We start from the raw sequence: 17642 nt of genomic DNA, 5'->3' as shown, positions 1-17642 counted from the left end.
TTCAGTATTGAGATAAGGTCACAAATACGTGTATATCCAGTATCCATATACATATATACTGATAAAGATAAAATTTTGTAAACCAAAATAAAACTAAGCTCAAGCATATACAGCTACTCAGATAGATAGCGTGGTCCTTAATTCCACGCTAACATTTTATTAGTATTGTGAAGTATTATAGCTAATATTGTTCTAATCCATTTCTATTTTTTATCCTTATATTTTTTTCCTAAAATAAAGAAAATCTATTATAAAAGTGGATTTACTCCAATGTATATCATTATAACAGAGTTCCTCTAATCTTAGGAGAAAATAGAAAAATGTTATTTTTATCCCTAAATATAAAGACAAAAGTAGTTATGTTTTCTTCCAAAATAGATGAACTCTATTATATATCTATGTTGCATGGAAGCTTCATCGGACGTCCACATCCCGCATCGGAACTAGAATCAGAATCGAAACCTTGTGAAAAGCTTGCGGAATCTCGCTTCCAAAACGCTTCTAAAATATTTTATTTAAAAATATGTTGGAAGCTTACGATTCCGTTTTTGGAATCACGCTTCTGTTTAAAAAAAATGCAACGTATATCAATAAAATATAAAACCATAGTTTTTAATCTATATAAAATAATTTTTTTAATAGTAATGAATATAGAGTTAGAAATATACAAATATTAAAACTAATATTATAAATTATCTTTATGCATTGAGATTTTTTATTAAAGATATAGCACATACTGAAATATATTGTGTCAATTATTTATGAAGTATTAAAAATAATTAATATAATATCTTTTGTAAAGTTAATTTATGTGTATTTTTACAGTTTAAATATAAAACATTTCAAAATTATTATAAATGAATAAATGCTTTATTTCAAATTTAAATCATATAAAATTTAGTCCTAATTTTTTTTAAAAAAAATCTTATATAGATATATTTATATATGGATATACACTTCCAACACTTACCCGCTTCTTAATATTTTAAACAATCTCGCTTCTGCGCTTTCTTAAGCTTATGCTTCCACGTACCCGCTTCCGTTTCCAAAATGCACATGCTTCCTAATATTTTAAATTATCTAAAGACTCTACACTGAAAATAAATCATATTTATCATGTATTTATGCTCCTACACTGAAAATAAGTCTAACGACTCTAAACAAAAACAAAGTTTTATTTTGTCAACATAAAGATATTAACTGGAATGGTTCATAATCCTAATCGGTGGTGCAAAGTCCAAGAATAAATCCTATTAGGCTATCAATACATGTTAAACAACCAGCATAGTGTTCAAATTGCGGAATCTAAGACATGGAGAATGAATAAATATTTTCCTCGAGAAAGCATGCTAATTTTCAGGGATATATATACTTCATCTTCACAAGTAGTTCGGAAAAATATTGAAAAACCTTTGTCATCGAATTTAGTCATACAAATCATGGTTAAGATTAGTGATTCGAGCTCTGAGTGTATAGTAAAGAGAATCCTACTTTACATGTTCCATCAGAATTTTTTGCTTTGAGTGTCTATACCGTTAAATTCAATGTTATACTTTTTAACTCTATGTCTAACTAATAATAAAAAGATAAATATCATTTGAGTGTCGTACTATATATATCTTTTGTTAATATCATGTTTAAGAAGACGATGCTAATTAATCTAAGTAAAATGATAATCTAGCGTATTCAGGTTTTCATCAGAGATGTGTACATTAGTACATATATACATACAAAAAATAACGTACTCAGTAGTCAGTATAGAAAGAAAAGTGCTGCAATTCATTGTTATGTTCGTCATGCTTACGGCTTAATTATGAAGAAACCACGTGAAACTGAACAAGAGGCTGATTGCTAGATTACAAGGTTTGCTCTTTTTACGCTTTTAATGCTGTTTCATTTTCGGATTTATACTTTGTGGTCAAGGGACCCTCCAAATTTAGAAAATAAAAAGAAGTAGTTTGGTGGTTTCTGCAACATCTTTGTCTCTTAGGGCAAAAAATGATGGCAAGAAGCTTTAAAACTCTCTCTTTTCTTTTGGCGGTGGATTGTGCCGTGTCTCTGAAGGCAAACATGAGAGAGGTGCGTCAATCACAATGACGATTCTTGGCCTTCATTGCCGTATAGAGACAAGGCCTTAAAGTACGTATATTATTAGGCTGAAGCATTGAAGCCAAAATAAAATTAAGCTCAAGTATATATCAGATAGATATGACGTGGTCCTCCGATCTTCAGGGTGTTACATGTGATATATAAATGATCTACCATATCCTATTACATTTCCCTATAGTCTATAGGATACATCTCCAAGATTTAATTTGATTTTGTACTCAAAGCATGTGGATCCGTATGTTGACAAAAAGGAAAAAGAGAAAGGCATATGGATCCGTCTATGTATGTATGAGCTTTGTATGGATAAATATGCTAATAATGTGCATAACAATTTGACGTAGTTACAACTTTCCTTATGGGGTAAGGTGGTCCTAAGTATATACGAAAATAAAAATAATGATAATGAAGTTTGGCAAGCCAGTGAAATTCCAAATCTGGCCACCAAATTGGTTTGACTTCACGCACTATGACTCTTGAATGTCCCGCTCTAGATTCTCACTGTATCCGGATTTAACAAAGTTTTCAAAAATGTTGGGTTATACATTCTCACTGTATCAGAATATTTATTTTCTGCCAATTTCTATATTGCCAGTACGTCGAAATGAGTAGCCGAAAAGAAAAATATGTCATCGGATCGTTCTTTAAAAATTTTTAGGTGCTTGTGAAACCCGGACTGGCAAATCTCTGAGCATACGTATCTAAGATTGATTAAGCAAATATAGCAATTGATAGATAAGTGATCGGAGTCTCGTGTGGGCAAGAACAGAGAACGCATGTGACTGATATACTGAATCCCATGTAGCCACTTTAAATACAATTGAGGGTTGAGGGCTTTCATCATCAACCAAAGTTAATCAGAACAATTTGGATGGGCACATTGAACCAACACCTAATATTTTTGTAATTTACAAACTCTTCTAAAATACTTTAAAGAAAAGATCAATTTTAAAAATATTTAGTATATATCAAAATAAATTAAAGTATCTGATCACTTAACGTTATTTTCAGGTTTATCACCTGCAGTAAATCTGTTTGAAATTCCGAACTTAACAGTGGCAACTATACACGAGGGATCTAATAAGATCCAAATATCCAATATCGCACCTCCCTCAAATGTCTAGTTATTTGGAAAATCTTTTAAAACGTAGTTGGCGAATAATGTTTGTTTTCTACGTATTTCTGGAAACGGCTAACACGAGTTACTCATTTCTATATGCATTTAAAAATGTGCAGCCATTAATAATAGTAGCTTACTTGCTCTAACTAGTTCATTCTAGAAAAAAAATAGCGACGAATTTTCTTATCACCATGACGTTTTACTCTAAAACAAAGTCATCAGTTAATAACCTGTAATCGAGAAGCACGTATACTTCTTTATATTATATGCTCCTTAATACGTGTATTGAGGAAAGTTTATTCTTTTAACAACTCAAAAACAATTAGGAAAAGAAAATATAAAACTATCTAGTCTTTTTCATTTTGACATCAATATAAAGTTATCTAGTCTCCAGCGAATATCCACCATAGGAAATAATTGTTAAAAAAAAAATTCACTAAAACAATTTTATTTTACGAAGCCAATAAACACAAAGCGAGACATTGTCCTTATACTATAAAACCCCCTCTCAAACTCGGTCCATCAATTCACTCATCACCTATCTCTTCCATTTTCCAAATCACTAAACTTTCTACAACCATTATGGCGACCTCACGACTAGCAAGATTCATAACGGAGGTTGCGCCACCGCAGTTTGTCACGGTGATGCGGCGAAGAACGGCCAAAGTACTCGACACGATCAAGGAGGAAGAGAGAGAAGTTGGGACGACCGATCACTCCATATTTTCTTCTTCTTTGACTTCCAAAATCTCACCGTTCACTTCTCCTAATCCTTCTTCCTCCTCCTCTGGTTTGGCTTCTGCTTCATTATGTGCGGGTCCGACCAGTTTTCCATTGACGGAGAATCGGAGCTCTTTTCCGGTTTTCAAGAACTGAATAAAGGTCATCGTATCAGGAGCTGCTTTCCATATGCTATTATGTATATCTGTGTGTATGCTTCCGTTGTTGTCGGATGATCGGAGTTTTTTTCCCTTAACGGGTTGATCAAACCCGGATCAGCATTGTGAAGCCCAATCGGGTTGACCCGATTCATTATAATTGTATAATCATCATGTGGAAGGGACTTTGTTCAACGTCGTTGTCATTGTATTGTTAATTTGAAAAAATGATCCCAAATAAATAATTTAGTCACACTATATTGTTGTCGTTCAAACAAAAAGTCACACTATATTGTCTTTTAGTTTGAAAATTTCTGTATATAAAAATCAAGGTCTTTATGTGTTTATTCAAGCGCCTGATCAGCAAATGATTTGTTCATAGACAAAACCTTTAACGATCTATGCATTTTCCTTGGAAGGAACATCTACTTTGAAAGTAATAAGAACAACCTTATTGGTAGAACTCTTTTAAATTTCTCAACTTTTTTAAAATAAATACTTTTATTTGATAAATCACTTTAAAATCAATCAACCATTGATATGATGAGGTATGAAAAAAAAGGTTTTAAAAATCAGAGAATATATTTCCACGGAATTAGTTTTCTCTTATACTTTATTTATACTTTGACTTATTCTTACGTACACCTCTTAGTGTGAATTTCTAGGTTCACCAACCAATAGGATTATCTTATTTTATATTCGATATCTTTTAAAAAAGGAAACAAAATATTGTTAAATTATATTATGTTTTTAAAATTAAAAGGTAAAAAGAAATAGTAATAATTATAAAAAAAAATATTTTACGTGGTCAGCATAACATTAAACCCTAAACCCTAAATTCTAATCCCTAAACCCTTAATCCTAAACCCTAAACCTTTGGATAAACCCTAAACTCTAGGATAAATCCTAAACTCTAAATCAAAATCACTATACACTAAAACATTCAAGCGTTTAGGGTTTAGGGTTTTAGTCGTTTTTTATTTAGAGTTTAGGATTTATCCAAGGGTTTAGGGTTTACCCAAGGGTTTAGGGTTTACCCAAGGGTTTAGGGTTTAGGGTTTAGGGATTAGGATTTAGGGTTTAGTGTTTTGTTGACAACATTAAAAATATATATTTTTTTAATTCTTTTTTCTGTAACTATTATCTTTTTTTACTTTTTTATTTTAAGAACATAATATTATTTGAGAATATTTTGTTTCCTTTTTTAAAAGATTTTGAATTTGAAATAATGAAATTATATTGGTTGGTGAACCTAGAGGTTCACCCTAGGGGGTGAACCCAAGAATGACTCTTATACTTTTTACCTTTTGATCTTTAGATATTCTATTAGAATTCATCAATGGAATTGTTCTAAGATGGAATTTGGTTTTTACGAGCGTATCTCAAGCATTGTCCATGACCTGACACATTTGGTCCACTTCATTCCAATTTTCGCTTGTCCTTCGCGACTCCTAATGTATATTTTTGCTAAAAAGTAGATTGGGGCTTTCACGACTCCAAATGTTTATTTTTCTTTTTACGATCCATGTTTTTATGGCATACTCCCAAGTTCTTTGATGTCAGTTGTTTAGTTTATTAATTTTCTATTTACTCTATTTATATTCGAGAAAATTGGTCTTTATACCCCAATTTGAAGTCATAATTGTTGGGAATGTGCAAGGTCATGTCCAACTTTCTAGTGTCCGAGTAGTATGATATTATCCACTTTAGATATAAAAGGATGGTCTATATCGATTTACTTTTGGATTCTTTTCAAAAAGATCCCTGTATAGATATAAAAGGATGGTCTGTATAAGGTAATTCTTGTCTAAATTTACAATGTGAGACTTTGTTGGATACCTCACATTCTCTCTCTTCAAACTAAAGACCATTCATCTTGTGTCCCACAACTAAATTTTCAGAATCTCCTGACTTGATCTCTGCCACATATCCGCCATTCATATCTCGAAGGGTACTATTCATATTTTGAAGGGTACCATTCATATCTCGAAGGGTATTTTGGGCTTCTTGCAGATTTCTTGTCATTTCGTCCTGATACCAATTGTTGGGATTGTAAAAGCTCATGTCCAACTTTATATTGTCTGATTAGTAAGATATTGTCAAATTTGGGTATAAGAAGCTGGTCCGCGTGAATTTACTTTTGGATTCTTTCCCAAAAGATCTTGTACCAATTAGAGTTGAACATCTCTTTATATATTGGACACTCCTAGTCTAAACTTATAATGTGAGACTTTATTTGATATCTCACAATAATTAGCTAAGTGCCCTTCCTTCTAAACTCAACAAATCCTTTCTGATTTTAACCCCATATCTATGCAACCCTCTCATAGTTGTGTCAGTTTATGTGTAAGCTTGTATGTCAGTCTATGTCATAGCTTGTGGTCATACTCATGAACCAAAATCTTCAAATAAAATATTACTCGTTCAAAAAAATAAAGAAAATCAAAAGAGAAGAAACAAGAATAAACAAAGATGTGTAAAACCCAAATATGACGAAGAAGAAAACGAGATTGATTTTGCATTTCTCTCATAAATTGATTTTGATTCGGCGACGCTGACATCAAATGGCAAAGATTGGTTGAGTTCATCTTTATCTTTGATTCTTCTTTTTCTTAGATAAAAATGTTTACTTTGCATTTCTCTCATAAATTTTTTATTTTCTATGTGTAATATTTTATGATATAAGTTTTATTTTATTTCTCACTTTGGTTCTAAGATTATTAGTCTAAGATTTGTTATCTGGTACATTTTTTTTAAAAAATCATTATTATCTGATAGATAATTTGATAGTTGGTACATATTTTGTTAGTTGATGCGAAAGACTTTGTTATTAATTGACAATACGGTTTGTATAGTTGATAAATGGTTTCACAGCTTGTACATTGTTTGGTGGCTGACAAATGGGTTGATACATGGTTTGTTAATTAAGATGTTGTTTGATAAATGGTTTGTTATCTGATTAATGATTTGTCACGTGGTACATGTATTTGTTATCTGATACTTTGTTTGATAAACGATCTGTTATCAGATAAATGAGTGGTTACCTTCTACTTAATTTGGTTAGATGATACATTATTTGATACCAAATAATTGATAAATGGTTTGAATGATGTTATAGACTTGTCGCTAATTGATATATCGTTTGATAAATAGTTTTTGTTAGTTTGTACATGGTTTGATACTTGGTTTGTTAGCTAACAAATAAATTGATACATGGTTTGTGAATTAATACGGTGTTTGTTAAATGGTTTGTTATTTGATACTGTTGTTATCTGATATATATATGATATCTTGCATATTTGCATTGTTTTATCCATTCATCCATTAGCATTTTCATCATATAGATTAGGATTTAGCCATGTCTAGGTTGCATTTTGCATTCACTGTCCTCATTAGGTGTTGGAGTGCCACATGGAGTTCTTGGGGACATTTGGATGCATTTGGAGCTTAAAGGACGTGAAACAGGTGATCATTGGACGAGCAGAGCATGGGAGCGAGGTTCCGCAGCGACGTCATGAGGTCGCTCCAAAGCACCTCTCAGAGCGACCTAGCTAGAGCGACCCCGTGAAGTCGCTCGCCATATTCATCCCGTAGGAAGCTAGAGCGACTTGCCCAGAGCGACGCACCGAGGTCGCTCGCATCTCACACCCTTCTCGGAGCGACCTCCCAAAGCGACACCCCGAGGTCGCTCGCGTCTCTATGGCGAGACGACACGAAGCGAAGCCTGGAGCGACCTCTCAGAGCGACCTACCAAGGTCGCTCCCGATCCAGAGCGACCCGTTGGAGCGACACACCAAAGTCGCTCGCGACCTCTCGCCCGGACACACCAAAAATCGGCCCTGGAGCGACTTCCCGGAGCGACACCTGCAAGTCGCTCCGCGTTATTTTGCTGCCGAAAATCATGATTTCTTAAGGACCTTTTTGCAATTTATTTTGGACGTTTTGCACTTGGAAAAACCTATGTTTTAAACATCTTTTGTAGCCACCAGTGGCAGATTATCTTTTATCTTTTGATCTATTGAGAAAGACACAAGAACTCTCTTGAGAAGTTCATCTCTTGGATTTTGATTGTTATGTTCTTGTGTTTTGTTGATTTCTTATCTATTTCTTTACATGATTAATCTGAAATCCAATATGGGTTTAAGAGGAATCATGGAGATTAGTGAGTAATCACCTTTTGAATTCATGGGTTAGGGAGATTAAGGGTGATTAGGTTAGAGCTAGGATGTTTTAGTGTAGATCATTCATATTTCCTTGCTAGTAGAGTAATCATAATGCATCTTCTGAGTTGGCCACTCAGTTGTTGATCCTTAGGCATTTCTCACCCGAAAGGTGTTCGATGAAATGCCCGAGACAACTCTCCTAGGCTTTTAGTATACTTTGCCAAAGACATTTGTTGTTAAAGGTACTAAGATAGCTAATAGACTTGTTAGTAATGATTGCTTTCATATTATTCAACCAAAGACATTTGATGTTTGAGATATGTTAGCAAATGAGCATTCATCTAGACATAGAGCTTGCTTAGAATTGTGTCTAGGCTTAAGGTTGATAGTTTGATTGATCATCTGCCATCCTTAGTTCGATACTTGATCACCCAAGGTCTAATCCCTATACCCATGAGTTCTCTTTTCCTTTAGTCAAGAAAGTATCATTCTGTTATTGCTTTCTAGTTTTAGTCATAGTTTAAAACCCTTCTAAATCATTGGTTGCACTTAGATTAAGTGAGTACTTGCATTCTCAGTGCTTTGATATCCCTCAGAACTGGTTCGACAATCTTCTATACTACAACATTTGTCTTAGGAGCCTTGAAAACTCCTAACATCAAATTGGCGCCGTTGCCAAATTCTGAGTAGATTTGAACATTGAGATTTAGTCACTTGCTTGAGACTAAGTCATTTTTATTTTCTTTTGTTACTGATTCTCTTTCTTCACCTCCCTTTAATCTACAGGTGTATGAACTTGAGGAGCAGGGGTCCATCAAACCTAGTTCCAATAGCTGCAGACATCAGAGCTTTAGAGAGAGAGTGTGCTAGAAATAGAAGAGAAGAAGAGCAACAGGCTCACTTGCAGAGATTGAGTACTGATATGGGAGACATACCTCAAAACCAACAGCGAGCAGCTCGACCCATTGGCACTTACGACCGCCCCAACATTCATGGTCATAGATTGGGAATCCGAGCACCCGCTGTGGCAGCCAACAACTTTGAGATCAAATCAGGACTCCTCAACGTGATCGAGAACAACAAGTATCATGGCTTGGCTCTAGAGGATCCATTTGATCACTTGGACAGGTTCGACAGCTACTGTGGGTTGTCAAAAACCAATGGTGTGTCCGAAGATGCCTTAAAGCTCAAGCTATTCCCTTTCTCTTTGGGGGATAAGGCACGTCAGTGGGAGAAGTCTCTACCCAGTGACTCCATCACTACTTGGGATGACTGCAAGAAAGCATTCTTGGAGAAGTTCTTCTCTACTTCAAGAACTGCTAAGCTGAGAAACGAGATTTCCAGCTTTCAACAGAAGAACTTGGAAGGCTTCAGTGAAGCCTGGGAGAGATTCAAGGGCTACCAAGCTCAATGCCCACACCATGGCTTTTCTAAGGAGAGCTTGCTGAGCACATTCTACCGTGGTGCTCTTCCTAAGTACAGAGCCAGACTGGATACAGCTAGCAATGGGTTCTTCTTGGGGAGAACTGAGGAGGATGCAGAAGAACTGGTTGACAACATGGTAAAGAGTGATGCAGTCTACAGTGGAGACCACGACAGAAGCAGTAGAACTGAGGATAAGCAAACGAGGAAGGAGTTGAAAGCTCTACAGGATAAGATAGACATCCTCCTTGCTGATAAAGCTACCCAAGAGCAGCTGCACTTTGTCGGCAACCCAAGCCAAGAGACACCAGCTATTGTCCATGAAGTTGAGGGTTTGGAAGGTCAGGAAGAGCTGTGTTTCATCAACAACAATGGTAGCTGGTACAAGAAAGAACCCAACTTTCAGTACAACAACTACCAACAGAAGTCCTATTCCAACAACCAGCAGAGTGGCTATCCGCCAAGAAACAACCAGCAAGGCAGCTATCAGCCTCAGCAAAACCCCTCGTCTGGTTCCTCTGCTCCTCAAGAGAGCAGCACTGATACCTTACTGAAGCAAATCTTGGAGTCTCAGACTAGAAGTGAGAAGCAAGTTGGTTATGAGTTGAAGAACCTTCATTCCAAGATTGATGGGAGCTACAATGAGCTCAACAACAAATTCTCACACCTTGCTTCTACAGTCAGGAATTTAGAGAATCAATTTGCTTCCATGAACACTCACCAGAATCGCCAGCAAGGATCTCTACCTGGAAAGTCTGACCAAAATCCCAAGGAGGCCAAAGCTATCACCCTTAGGAGTGGTAAGCAGTTACCTCCTAGAACCCTCACCAAGGATGCTGAGAAATTAGGTGAGGGGGTTGCCATCAACATAGATGATGAAGTGGTGATTGTTGATGAGAAGATCAATGACGAGATCTTGGAGAAGATAGTGGAAGCCAAAGGTAAAGGAAAGGTTGGAGAGGAGAAGAAGACAGTAAAGGATGGTGAAGTTGTTACTCCAGCAAGTGAAAGTTCTTTTGTTCCTCCTCCCTATGAACCCAAACTTCCATTCCCTGGTAGATTCAAGAAGCAGCTGCTAGAGAAATACAAAGCTCTGTTTGAGAAGCAAATGAGTGAAGCTCAGGTTGCAATGCCCATCATCGATGCTTTCATGTTGATTCCTCAATACAACAATTTCCTGAAAGATGTTGTAGCTGCAAAGAAGAAGGAGATGGAAAGCATGATGAATCTTACCCATGAGTGCAATGCCATCATCCAGAGGCTTGATGTTCCAGAGAAATTAGAGGATCCAGGAAGCTTCACACTACCTTGTGCTCTTGGACCTATGGTATTTGAGAAAAGTCTCTGCGATTTGGGAGCTAGTGTCAGCTTGATGCCTTTGTCTGTTGCAAAGAAGCTTGGATTCACTCAGTACAAGAAGTGTAGACTCTCTCTGGTGTTAGCTGATCGTTCAGTGAAGTACCCTGTGGGCATCTTAGAGGACCTCCCTGTGAAGATTGGAAGGTATGAGATACCTACAGATTTTGTGGTGCTTGAGATGGGTGAGGAGGCTCAAGATCCATTGATTCTAGGAAGGCCATTCTTAGCTACAGCAGGAGCTATTGTTAATGTGAAGGAAGGCACGATTGATCTCCATTTGGGTAAAGAGAACATCCTCCACTTTGACATCAAGGAGAAAATGAGGAAACCAACTGTGTTCGGGCAAGCCTTCTACATTGAAGAGATGGCCACTCCTGCTGATGAGCATCTTGAAGAGTTACCACCTGAGGACGACGAGGAGGGAGCATCTCCCTCTACTCATTCCCTATAGAAGGTAAACCACCACACTCCCTTGTATATACCATTTCATTTTTGCATATTAGTCTTCTTTTCGGTATCTCTCTCTACTTGACAACACAGAGACTGTGTAACTCAAGTTTGGGGGAGGTACCAAGTATTTGATCATGTTTGCTTTGATGTTGTTTCATTGAGTCATGCATTGCATACCTATTTGCATATTAAAAAAAAAAAAATCAATCATTTAGTTTGCATCATTTGCATTTTTAGGAGAGTCTAGAGCATATAGGTTGCATTCACTTGCATTGGGAGCAATGATTTGAATGCCTTGTAAAGAACACTACGTTGCACTTGACTAGCTTTTGCACCTCTCAAAAAGACTTGTATGTTTCGAGCCTTGAAAACTCTTCCTGAAACTTGTTGATTGCTGAAACTCAGTCTTTGAAGTCAACTACAACCTTATTATAAATGAATGAACTTAATGCTTCTTGCTTAGGGTCCCTTGTGTACTGAGTCATGGCTATACACACTGGAGTTGTCACATCTTTTATGCCAATCTTTTTGACAAACTCTAGTGGTAGACCACTCCCAAAACCTTTCCTTCCTTTTAAGCTTTCATTGTTTGATGAGTGAGGCCTTCTTCGGAAAGTCTTACATGCGCATAATGTTGAGAGTATCGGGAACGACAATGCTTGATCTTCATTTTTGCTAGATTGGACACTCTTTTGTCTAGCTATAGGTGGGAGGGTGAGTGTTGTGATCATGATTTGGGAGAAATGAAAAATAAAAAGGATAGACTCTTTGTGCTTAAGTGAATCGATTTTCTGGGATAAGTAGAGAACCTCTAGCTCTAGTTTTGAAAAGTCTTGGCCCCCAACCTAAAAAAAAAAAAAAATATATAAAAAAAAAAAAAAAGAAATCGAAAAAAAAAAAAAAAAAAAAAAAAAAAAAAAAAAAAGGGGGCTAGCAAAGTTGTTAGGAGCTAAGAAATGTTTTGAGGTTGTGAAAAATCCCTTGTAGATTTCAAAGAGAAGGAGTTAAAGTTCTTAGGATCTTTTGGTGAGAGATGTGAGTAGGGTTTGACATTGGGAAATGATTGTGTGATTTGTATGTTTGGGAAAAGGGTAGAACAATGGAGATTGAGCATTGTATGCATGAGTTGGTCCCTTTCTTAGATATATTATGTGCAATGTCAAGGCTACTTGTTTTGAGAGTAAACCACCTTAAAGATCATATGTTTTGAACCTCTTGAATCACTTGAATAAAAGCCTTCCCTTACCCAACCAAATGACTTGGACCAACTGACCATTTGCAAGAATTCACCTGATGTTTTGTGCTTAATGAATGTGAGAGTTGGTTGATTTGAATGTGTGGATGCTTGATGATGAGTGTAAGAACAAAAAGAGTTAAGATAGGCCTAGAGAAGCTAGAGTGTAATAAGAGAGTGTGCTAGTTGTGTTTCTTTTGGCTATGTGCTCCCACCTTCAACCTCTCTCCCTATGAGTTCTAGAAAGTTCACTTGTGGACAAGTAAAAGAACAAGTTTGGGGGAGTTGATATCTTGCATATTTGCATTGTTTTATCCATTCATCCATTAGCATTTTCATCATATAGATTAGGATTTAGCCATGTCTAGGTTGCATTTTGCATTCATTGTCCTCATTAGGTGTTGGAGTGCCACATGGAGTTCTTGGGGACATTTGGATGCATTTGGAGCTTAAAGGACGTGAAACAGGTGATCATTGGACGAGCAGAGCATGGGAGCGAGGTTCCGCAGCGACGTCATGAGGTCGCTCCAAAGCACCTCTCAGAGCGACCTAGCTAGAGCGACCCCGTGAAGTCGCTCGCCATATTCATCCCGTAGGAAGCTAGAGCGACTTGCCCAGAGCGACGCACCGAGGTCGCTCGCATCTCACACCCTTCTCGGAGCGACCTCCCAAAGCGACACCCCGAGGTCGCTCGCGTCTCTATGGCGAGACGACACGAAGCGAAGCCTGGAGCGACCTCTCAGAGCGACCTACCAAGGTCGCTCCCGATCCAGAGCGACCCGTTGGAGCGACACACCAAAGTCGCTCGCGACCTCTCGCCCGGACACACCAAAAATCGGCCCTGGAGCGACTTCCCGGAGCGACACCTGCAAGTCGCTCCGCGTTATTTTGCTGCCGAAAATCATGATTTCTTAAGGACCTTTTTGCAATTTATTTTGGACGTTTTGCACTTGGAAAAACCTATGTTTTAAACATCTTTTGTAGCCACCAGTGGCAGATTATCTTTTAGCTTTTGATCTATTGAGAAAGACACAAGAACTCTCTTGAGAAGTTCATCTCTTGGATTTTGATTGTTATGTTCTTGTGTTTTTGTTGATTTCTTATCTATTTCTTTACATGATTAATCTGAAATCCAATATGGGTTTAAGAGGAATCATGGAGATTAGTGAGTAATCACCTTTTGAATTCATGGGTTAGGGAGATTAAGGGTGATTAGGTTAGAGCTAGGATGTTTTAGTGTAGATCATTCATATTTCCTTGCTAGTAGAGTAATCATAATGCATCTTCTGAGTTGGCCACTCAGTTGTTGATCCTTAGGCATTTCTCACCCGAAAGGTGTTCGATGAAATGCCCGAGACAACTCTCCTAGGCTTTTAGTATACTTTGCCAAAGACATTTGTTGTTAAAGGTACTAAGATAGCTAATAGACTTGTTAGTAATGATTGCTTTCATATTATTCAACCAAAGACATTTGATGTTTGAGATATGTTAGCAAATGAGCATTCATCTAGACATAGAGCTTGCTTAGAATTGTGTCTAGGCTTAAGGTTGATAGTTTGATTGATCATCTGCCATCCTTAGTTCGATACTTGATCACCCAAGGTCTAATCCCTATACCCATGAGTTCTCTTTTCCTTTAGTCAAGAAAGTATCATTCTGTTATTGCTTTCTAGTTTTAGTCATAGTTTAAAACCCTTCTAAATCATTGGTTGCACTTAGATTAAGTGAGTACTTGCATTCTCAGTGCTTTGATATCCCTCAGAACTGGTTCGACAATCTTCTATACTACAACATTTGTCTTAGGAGCCTTGAAAACTCCTAACATCAATATATTCAGATAACACATAGTTTCATAGCAAAGAATGAGTAAGAGAGAAGATTCAGAATCTGAGAAATGATGACCATAACAAGATAAAGATGAGAAGGAGATCAACATAGATTTGAGGTAAAATTGAGTTGGTGGTGGTTAAAAATTCAGAATAAAGATTGATGATTGCAAAAGAGATAAGAGCAATGAGTTTCTATAGAGGATTCAATGTAGAGGAAAAAGAGTGCGGAAGGAAAGTGATGGAGGTAAACGGAAAGAGAATATAAGAGGAAGAAAAAGAGGGTAAGAGGAGAAAATAAAGTGTAAGAAGAATGTAAGAGGAAAGATAAATGAATGGGAAATGGTAATTTTGGAAACTTAAGGCTAAAATGTTATAGCAATTTACATATACATCAAATCATATGCATTTTCTTAATATTGTTTCCAATTGAAGGTATTGAACTAATTGTCCCTTTAAATTCTTTGGTTAGTTTTATAAAACAATTAAGACTATTTTTTTGGGCTTAGTTTGATTATATTCTCGCTGATTTTTAGTATGACTTTGGTTTCTGTAAATTATTTGATCCTTAGAATTTCTCGATTGTGTTTGCTAATGTACAATAAAAACTAGGGACATATTGCGTAGATGGGGATTGATTAAGCAAAAATAGTAGAGTCCAAAATTCTGGTTATTGCTTAAATTATGCACTATGGGCTCCCAAGGCTCATATATGTATGGATAATTCTTCTAAATAGTTTTATAAAAAAAAATTGTCACCAAAATGACCTCCAAAGAAAAATGACCAAAAGATGTTTCATTAAAAAAGTGAAAGACTTTTTTACCTCTTGCTTTATAGATATATACATATTAATAGACATAATAATAATAAAATAATAATAAATAAATAAATAATATTTTTTAATAGTTTTGAATTATATGTTTTTCAAATTCAAACTTTTTATAACTTTTTTTTTCAATTTTCTTTTATAAAATTCAAAAATACTTTTTGAAACTATTTTCAAAATTATTCTTTTAAAATTTATTTAATTATTTTTAAAATTTTTAAATCCCACTCTCAAAACTCCACCCCTTAACTCTAAACCCTAAGTCTATATTAGTTAACCCTAGAGATATAAGTGCATATTTACCCTTTAATGAAACTTTTTTTGCTCATTTCTTCTTTGTGGCCTCTTTTAAAAAAAAAAAACAAAAAAAAATTACCATATGAAATTTCTCTATATGTATTCTCATTGTTTACTTAAGCATCACTGACCTTTAATTCTTATATCGATTAAAATATATGTTTTTAGCACCATATTGTCTATCTCACTTAATATGACTAGACCATACATAGCATATATACAACTAATTTGTAAAGTTATTTTTCATATAAAAGTTTATGATTTTGCCTAACTAAATTTATTTTACCAAGTTTATAAATAATGTTCCTAATTTTCTTATTATATAAACGCAAGCAGAATCATATATATATCTCTGAAATCATTACAAATTTAAATCCAGTTAACTCAGTGATTAAAAAGAAGAGATTATTTGTGTATATATCCATGTGTCTCGTAATTAGGAGAATATCTTTACTTTTTGAAACTAATTTTCATTCCGTTTTTGCTCCTACTCTTGCATCCCCTGCAATTGTAAAACTACATGTCAGAACATATGTCTTTACCCTCTATCAGATAAAAAACTTATTTTCAATTTATTAACACTAGATCCTTTCTTCGTGTTACGCGCGGATAATATATTTAAATTTGTTAAATTTATCATTTTTAGTTGTATGTGAATTTTTGTATATTAAATTATATATAACTAATTTTTAAATTTGATTTTTTTTTTTATATTTTTAGTTTGAAGTAAGTATTTCTATTATATATAACACAATTAACTAATAAAATATGAAGAATCAAGTCCGAGATTTTAGAGTTATGTAAAAAAAATATAATTATATATATAACATAAATTATCTTAGTTTAAAAGATCGGAATCTCATCTCGAATAAATTCATGAAAATAAAAAGTACTCCAATAACCTACTTAACATATACCCCCTTTTCAAAAACAAAGTGTACTTAATAATATTTTTTTTACGTGTAATACTTGGAAACTGACAATTGAATATCGATCTAGAATATTATTTTAATATATCTAATGGTAAAATATTAATTGTAATAAACAAATTTTGAATTTTGTAATATTACATGAATTAGAAGTCTTTAAAATATAAAATCTATTTTATTAACAAAATATTTGTTTTATTAATTTATTATTTTGACGGGACAAAATATTGCTTTAGTTTTATTTGTATATTAATTTTTTAAATAATTTAGTTTGTTTTTAAGTAATTTTAAAATTATCAAGAATATAATATATTTAAAATTATTTATTTAAATATATCCAAATATGATGTCTCTTTTTATGTGTGTTTGCGTTGAGCATATTTAATTTGTAGTTTGTATATTTAATAACACCTTGTTGCGTGCCGTTCTATGGTTTTAATAAATGTGTTGTTATTTCATTTCTATTACTACTAACATGATTTTTTTAGTGATGAGTGATAATGTATTTTTAACGTTATGTATATATTTTATCGTATATTTTCTAAATCTTCATGGTGGCACTTTTTTTGAATCATTTTAATTAGATAATAGGTTTAAATATGTAAATAAAACTGTGTATGTTGTAAATTTAGACTTTTTAGTGTAACTGAGCACTATCACTTATGAAAATTATATTATGATTTTATTTTACTAAATCTTTCTTTCTGTGTATATTTTTTGTTTTATTTTGTATTTTTACAATTATATTGTCTTATTCTTTAATTGCAGAGAATTGATATTTCCAATTTTTGTTTCATATACCTTAAAAGTATTCGGTTTATTTTTGTTTGTTTTTTTTTTCCAATTACAATGTACATTTCGACCGTTTTTTGGATCAAACTACTAAAAAGCTTAAACTCCAAGAATGGAGTGAGAATTTGTGCTAGATAAAACTGATTTAGCAACTAATATAGTGAGATATTATAATATTAGAAAGTATGAAAACTCTTTTATGTTGTCCTACAGTGGACATAATTAAGTTGTTGTAAGAC

At 34.6% G+C, this 17642-nt stretch overlaps 1 protein-coding gene and 1 non-coding gene across 2 annotated transcripts; one reads left to right on the top strand and one right to left on the bottom strand.

The window, feature by feature from the left end:
- Nucleotides 1-3644: 3644 nt before the first annotated feature.
- Nucleotides 3645-4362, top strand: BNAA09G26300D. The gene has a single exon (XM_013799912.3). The coding sequence runs from the start codon at nucleotides 3809-3811 to the stop codon at nucleotides 4100-4102; it is 294 nt and encodes a 97-aa protein (XP_013655366.1). The 5' UTR covers nucleotides 3645-3808; the 3' UTR covers nucleotides 4103-4362.
- A 5226-nt stretch (nucleotides 4363-9588) lies between these two features.
- On the bottom strand, nucleotides 9589-9695 carry LOC125578684. Its single transcript, XR_007316767.1, has one exon. It is a non-coding gene; the product is annotated as a small nucleolar RNA R71 (small nucleolar RNA).
- Nucleotides 9696-17642: the final 7947 nt, after the last annotated feature.

The sequence above is a fragment of the Brassica napus genome, chromosome A9 (assembly GCF_020379485.1).
Source record: "Brassica napus cultivar Da-Ae chromosome A9, Da-Ae, whole genome shotgun sequence".
NCBI lineage: Eukaryota > Viridiplantae > Streptophyta > Magnoliopsida > Brassicales > Brassicaceae > Brassica > Brassica napus.
Note: the sequence above shows the minus strand (reverse complement) of the source record. Positions and strands in the feature narration are given on the sequence as shown.